The sequence below is a fragment of the Vigna umbellata genome, chromosome 7 (genome assembly GCF_029865625.1).
Source record: "Vigna umbellata cultivar VRB3 chromosome 7, Vumbellata_1.0, whole genome shotgun sequence".
In the NCBI taxonomy this organism is placed as follows: Eukaryota; Viridiplantae; Streptophyta; class Magnoliopsida; order Fabales; family Fabaceae; genus Vigna; species Vigna umbellata.
In genome coordinates this window covers 48,258,309-48,265,564 of record NC_142171.1, presented here as the reverse complement: position 1 = coordinate 48,265,564, position 7,256 = coordinate 48,258,309, and the positions used below count along the sequence as shown (strand labels likewise).

The 7,256-nt window shown below is 28.5% G+C and overlaps 1 protein-coding gene across 2 annotated transcripts; it reads right to left on the bottom strand.

Annotated features, from left to right (window-relative positions):
* Positions 1 to 2,352: 2,352 nt before the first annotated feature.
* Positions 2,353 to 5,192, bottom strand: LOC124830836 (WAT1-related protein At5g40210-like). Of its 2 annotated transcripts, XM_047304682.2 has the most exons (8): positions 4,935 to 5,192; positions 4,747 to 4,809; positions 4,465 to 4,578; positions 4,125 to 4,359; positions 3,827 to 3,985; positions 3,529 to 3,680; positions 3,284 to 3,424; positions 2,353 to 2,527 (listed from the first exon to the last, which is right to left on the bottom strand). In XM_047304682.2, the coding sequence occupies exons 1-8, from the start codon at positions 5,126 to 5,128 to the stop codon at positions 2,515 to 2,517; spliced, it is 1,071 nt and encodes a 356-aa protein (XP_047160638.1). In that variant the 5' UTR covers positions 5,129 to 5,192; the 3' UTR covers positions 2,353 to 2,514. The 2 variants fall into 2 exon arrangements, with proteins under 2 accessions (XP_047160638.1, XP_087949959.1); XM_088093833.1 differs by lacking the exon at positions 2,353 to 2,527 and having other exon boundaries at positions 3,143 to 3,424.
* Between the last annotated feature and the right edge of the window lie 2,064 nt (positions 5,193 to 7,256).

The following is a 7,256-nucleotide window of genomic DNA, read 5'->3' as shown; positions in this document are numbered from 1 at the left end:
AAATGCGTTTGATTTTTACGTTTAATTTGACTTACTTTTAAATAAAAAATCGAATCAAACATAACCATAAACTTTTAATATAAAATAACGATGTAAGACCTGACTTATTTATGTTAAAGATGTGATTTTAAAGTAAATTAAAGAATGAAAACTTAATTTTGTTTGAAAAAAATGTCTAAATAATTTTAAAAAACTTCATTCTATGCTTAAATTAAAATTTTACTTATTAAAGTAATTAATTCTTTAAATCTTCTATACAAGATTCTCTCCTCATTAATCATTTATTCTTTCAATATATTAAACTATTGTGGAATAACATGAGATAAAATAAGATATTATCTTAACATACTTGATTATAACAGGAGAGTTATCTTTGTTACCCTATGATATATGTTATTGCAAGTTAGGAGTGAACTAAAATAATGTTTCAGTTTTAGTCTAATGGGAAGATTGAGAAGAGAGAATAAAGAGTGATTTATATGCTTGTTTTGTAACTGAGTATTTGATTAATGAAACTTTTTGAGTAGTTTCTCAAAATTAAACATATCCCAATAGTTGAGTGAACTAATATAAAATGATATCTTTTTGTAATTTGTTAGATGATAAGTTTGTTAGTAAAATAAGAGTCTTGTTTTCTATTAAATTCTTCTTCTAAAGTCATTTTGTAACATTAAAATTGCAATGTTTTATTTTCTCATTAAGTTATTGTACTCTGTACTCACTATTATGATTATAAAGAACTACATAATCATCCTAAGTATCGTTATGCCTTAAATGATTACATTTATTAATTTCATATGTGCACAATTGAGATTAATTAGTGTTGTATACAATTGTGCATTTTCTCTACTTAATGTTATATTTATATAAGCATATATAAATGTTGTTTGGGCTGACACAAATATGTTGTTTGGGTAAGATGACCCTACTTAAGCGACTTATGTTCATTAAAAAAAGAAAAGACCATTTGCTCAAGCTATGAACCTATTGTGTGAGCAACATTATATATCACTTGAGTAAACTTATATCACTTAAGGAAATCTAGTTCTAGTGAAGAGAGAATTAATATGTTATCTCTCTCATCTCACCAGCTACTCATCACATAAGCAAACAAAACTCAAATAAGAAAAGATAAACATTAATTTTTCCCAACTCAAATGTACACAATTACTCGAGCAACATTATGTTGTATATGTCACCAAGACCTAGAGAACTCTTTAAAACTCTAGTTCTTCATTGTTTGAGTGGTCACTATGACACATGGATGACAATGATAAGTGTAAGAAATTATTAACATTCGATTATTAATTTTTCCCAACTCAAATGTACACAATTGCTCAAGCAACATTATGTTGTATATGTCGCCAAGACCTAGAAAACTCTTTCACTCTAGTTCTTCATTGTTTGAGTGGTCACTATGACACATGGATGACAATGATAAGTGTAAGAAATTATTAACATTCGATTATTATCTATCAAAACTATAGAATTACCAATTCAACCAAAATATGAATCATCAAAAGGAAAGAAAATAAACATTAATTTTCCCAACTTAAGTGTACACCATCGCTGGAGCAACATGACATTGCATATGCCATCAAGACGTAGAATACTCTCTAAAACTCCTATTCTTCATTATTTGAGTGGTCATTGCGATGCTTGGATGACAGTGCTTAGTCTGAGAAATTATTATCATCCAACTATTATCTATTCAAAACTATAGAAATAACAATTCAACCAAAATATGAATCATCAACTCTTAAATTGATCTTAAAATTTGGCTTAAGGTAAGTAATTCACATTCTAAAAATTATAATATCAATTACCAACAAGCTTATGCTATGTATCACTACAATTACATTAAGATTTTATTAAAAAAAAGAAAGAAAAGAAAAACAGAAAGGGATTACACTAAATCCATGATAAAATTACATTGTTCACATAGACAAATAATACCTATTATGAAAAAAGAACTAAAAAAGATAAAATAAATAGATGGAGATCACTTATATTATTCCTAACAATTTCCTTCACATAAAACATTTCAAACTTTGAATTCCATACACCTAGAACAAATAATATTAATAGATTTATTATTACACAATTCTTTTACATTTTAAAAATGGTCTCCAAAACTCATTAGTGATTTATAGAGTCCTTACTTGCTTTTAGAGATTTAGTATTGAGTTTCCTTAGTTTATTTCCTTGTAATTTGAATTTGCTCATAATCATCTTTATCATTAGAATCTTTTTTTCTTGTTAAGCATATTATTCCATGATTGCTCATAATCATCTTTACAATTAGAATTTTTTTCTTATTAAGCATATTAGTCAATTTAATACCAACTCAACTCCATAATAATATACACCATTTCAACTCCATAATAATTTACAACATTTCAGTTCATATAGATAAAATAATTGAATATATGTCATTAATCAACTCTATAGATAGCTTGCCTGACTAGCCACTTTTAGTATCCAAAAGTTTTCAAGTATAAGGTGATAAAATCTTCACAGCTTGAACCTGCACAATCAACATCTCCTATTCTTTAGGTTGCTTCTATGTTCTCATTCTTTGATTGATTAAGACAATTACTCTTTCAAACTAAAAAGAATGGACCGAATAAAAAATAGAATAATGAGTAACTTTGGTCAACATTTTGATAAAAAAAACTATCTTGATTTGTTCACTTTTGTTTTCTTGATTATGTAATATGATTAATGACAAAAAAAAATGACCGATTAACTAATACCTTAGAAAAAAAAAACTTAGAAGTGTAGAGAAATAAAATTGAAAATAAGTGAAGAATTAATTACTTTAATATAATTATAGATACTTTTTGAAAATATTTTTATTTTTAACTGTAAAATTATATCTCTTAACCTAAATAAAGTTGAACTTGGATAGAAAATAAGTTATATGTTAATTATCTTTATAATCTTTGAATTTTAATGCAAAATTAAAATTATGTGCGAAATTTAAATATATTTTTGCCTTCAAATTTTAAAAAACATGTTTTATAAGTCAAAACAATTTAATATAATTAAATTAAAAAATTATATTAATTTATTTTTAAAATTTGAAAACCAAGTTTCAAATATTAAATCAAATTTTAAAGTTCAATATGTACAATTGTCCTTAACAAATAAATTCCTTGATTTTTATAATAAAACAATACACAAATCATTCTAACATTAAACTAGTGTGTAAAATTGGATAGTATTATTCTCATAGTATAAAACCTATAACATTCTTCTCCATGTGAAATATTCAACCTACCTGTTCCTATCTTGCAACAAAGGAACATTATGGCATGGTGACTCCAAGTTCTCAACCCCTTTTGCAATCTCATTCTCCTCTTTCGATTTCCCCCACAATACAGCATAAAATCCAACCACGATTATAACCGCACCAATCAAACTGCAGAAAGTTCATCAGAAAATTTTATCACCAAACAAATTCAGGTGACATGCATCTACTTGTTGATAAGGAATTCTCTCCAATCTGTAGCATTCAAATTTTACCTTCCAAGACTGAAATCATCTCCAAGAAAGATTGCACCCATGAAAGTGGTGAAAATGATTGCCACAGGTTTGAACATAGAACAAAACAGAGGACCTGCTTTAAGGACGCACCATGTGCATAGTAGGTAACGTATCATCGTTGCAACTATTGCCTATCCACAATATTAAGCATACCTTAAACTTTCTATAACAAATATTTTTCATACCAACCTTAATCATTTATAAAAGTTAAAGCAAAAACACAAATGTAAATGTATTTCAGTGTTTCAGTTTAATCTGGTTGGTTTTCATTTTCCACCTGATATAGAACGCCAATCAGCCCTATATCCAAGTTGAGCTTCCATTCAGTCGGATCCCTCACAGCAATTAAGGCAAATACTCCACACTGCACGGTTGAAGATAAGAGTTGGAAGAATACAATCACTGTTACAGCAGGGTATTTCTTTGCTACCGAAGCCTGAAAATTTAGCACCAAAAGGAAAAACTAACAAATCAACTGGTCTGATAAAATAACTTAAATTTCTTATAAACAAGAGTCAAGCCATTTTTCTTCATTGTAAAGACTAAAAAGTGTTTGATTGAAAGGGAAAAGCAACCTGATATATGTACCACATGGAAGTAAAAAGTGAATCTGCAATGCAGAATATCCCTCCTAAGATCCAATTTAGCTGTGCTGAAAATTGAAGGATTTGGTTAGAAAAGTTAGTCGAATGCGTCTTAAAGATGAGAGGACCCTTGTACAGTATCACAACAAATGCTCCTGCAATTGATGCTACTGTTCCTAACACTTTAGCTTGGCTGCTTGAGTTCCTCCACCGTACTTCTTCCATCCTAAACCAACCATTCAATTTAGAAAATTCTTGTAGAAACAAGCATCCTAATGTTTATAATTTGAGTAGCCAAAGTCACAATTAGTACAGCAAAAACAATAAGAACCTGAAAATGAGAGCAAGTATAAAAGTGAAAGCTGGAACGAGGTTAAGAAGGGCTGATGCAAGTGTCGGCGAGCTCAGTTCAATTCCAACATAAGCCATTATAGTTCCTGAACTCCTGCACAGTAAAAAGCTAAATCAGAAGATGAAGGCCCACATGAATGAATAGAATCCGACAAAAATAATTACATTATAAAAGACAAGCAAGGAATTCAAATTAATGATGAGGAAAACAAAAAATATGATAATCAACTAGCAAATTGCAAATAGAAAAAGTAACACTAACCCAAAGAATGCAAGCAGAAAGAAGCTGCAGAGTGCAGAGAACGTGAGAGGAGGACGTTCTGACCTACTCGATGGAAAAAAAAAGTAAAGATAAGGAAGGTGGGGGTGAGAATTATACAGAAGAATTTGTGTTAAACCTTGAAACAAAAATGGTGTATAATATGTTTTTCAATGTAAGAAAATGAGAACCTGTGGAGAAACAAGGCAAAGGGAAGAAGCAAGATTGTGGAGAGTGCAAAAGAGTAGACAACCATGACATATTTGTTGATATCATCAATCATGGCAACTTTGATTACCACCATGCTGCCACTTTGAGTTAGCATAGCCACCATCATTCCCACAAATGGCAGTAATTTTCCAGTTCCATTCCCCAATCTTGTCATTTCTTTCTAACTCTCTCTCAGCCACTGATACCTTTCTATCTCATATCATATCTTTTTTAGTCTCACCAAGTTTGCTTTATATAACATCAGTTTTGTATATCTTCTATATAACCACCACAAAACTACAAATGATAAAGTATTTCTCAAAATAAATAATTGACTCACATATTTAGTAATTCAGTTAAAGATGTCGGCAATATAATTTCACTTGTTTCTTTTTAAACAAAGTTTTGAATTTAATAATAGAAATAAATTTTCACCCATTTCTATATTATTATTATTTCAATCATCTATAGAAAAATAAAAATAAAGTGATTCTTTTTCTCAGTTTGATAGTTAAGTTGAATCAAACAACGTCTGCTTCACTCTTGCAGTTGTTTCTTCTTCCTTGCATTCACTCATCACGTTCTAGAAATTGGTGCAAAGTCAGATTACACTTAGCTTCATCCAACCCACCATCTAATTTTGTCACCTCAAAAATGTCATGTCATGTGCATGAAACGAAAAGGGTTAATAGGATGGTAGTATTTTTTAAGAAAGCGACAAGTAATTGATAATTATTTATACAAATACTAGCACAATTATTGTTAATGAAATCAAGAAGTACATGTATTATTACTCTTATTTTTATTTTCTTTATCTAGGATGAAAAATGAAAGTAACAAATATCAAATCAAATTATAAAATATTAAAATAAATAAAAAATATATAATGCAATATTTTTTATTAATAAAATTTAATTAAAAATATTTAAATTGGTGAAATAATTAAAATTTAATTAAATTAAAAATAAAATGCATATTTAAGAATGCATGACTGTGATTTTTTTTTTCACAAATAGCATACTATCACACTTTAATGAAAAAACAACACATTGTAGTTTTTATTTACTCATAACACATTTTTATTATACTAGTTCATAATCCCATTTTCAAATAACCGAATTTTAACCATGAATGTGGTGTTCCTATTTAAAAAAAAAAATGAAAAACATAGTCATATCAAATCATATTTATTGGTTCTCGAAAATCAACTTCTGAACTAGCAATAAAAATGTGCTGTCTAGATAAATAAAAACTACACTAAAAACAAAAGTGTGTGTAATACTTTTCATGTAAAAAATTCGCATTATTCATCATTTTAAAATTTCGTATAATGATAGGTTTCAGGTAAAAGCATGGGGCCTCGTCACCCCTCTCATTGTGGTGTTGCCTTCAATTAAAGTAGAAAAAGGACAAAATTACTTTTTGTTACTGCTGTTTTCTAAAATATAATTCTTTTGAGAAGAAAGGTTATATTCTTCTTTTAGACATTTTATCTTATATATGGATACTTTTACATGGTTGTGTAGATTTTTATTTATTAAACAATTATAGATATTCAAAAGTAAACATATTATTCAAAAAAGATTTAATTGAGAGATAATACATAACGAATATTATGCAAAAATATGTGTCAAAAAATAAAAATAAAAGTATCAATAAAAAATTAGTAAAAGAAAGAGACAAAGGAACATAAGTAAATTATTGAACATTTAATGATGGAGAATGTAAGGACTTAGAAAATAGATTATTAGAGTATATAGATGTATTAAAATAATGATATCAATATTTTATTATAAAATAATCTTATAATATAAATAAAAAATTTTAAAGCTCAGTTTATCATCTAAATACGTATTATCTCTCTAAAACATTGTTTCCTTTCCTTTCTTTGCCTTCTCTCTAACTTTTGTCACAATTGGAGTCTCTGATTGACGATCAGGAAGTGCTTAGACGATCCTGACATCAAAGACAACAATCTAGATCGATCAATTTCTTATTCTGGGTCGGTAAGTCGTTTTTCCCTTTCTCCCGTACGTTCTTGAACCTTGATCATGCAATTGTTTCTACTGCATGTGTATAGCAGTGTCTCTCTTTAATTCTCAGCTCAATTTAAGTTCTAAGAGTTGTTTTCTATCATCAATCGATGAATTGTAGGTTTCTGTTGAGTTTCCTTGCGGTGCAAGTTTCAGTCAGGGTTCTGTGAGCTGTGTAGAGCTTGAGTAAGGGAAGGGAAGCTGGATTTTCTCTATAATCATTGAATAATTTCTGTCATGTATATAGGTTATGTTAGTATTAGAGTTGTT

Excerpts from the sequence above, each read along its gene's own strand:
- LOC124830836 (XM_047304682.2), bottom strand. The coding sequence starts at position 5,128 with ATGACAAGATTGGGGAATGGAACTGGAAAATTACTGCCATTTGTGGGA. Across the intron at positions 4,579-4,746 it reads TTTCTGCTTGCATTCTTTGG|GAGTTCAGGAACTATAATGG; the intron begins GTTAGTGTTACT and ends TTTACTGTGCAG. Across the intron at positions 3,425-3,528 it reads GATGATTTCAGTCTTGGAAG|TTTGATTGGTGCGGTTATAA; the intron begins GTAAAATTTGAA and ends AACTTTCTGCAG.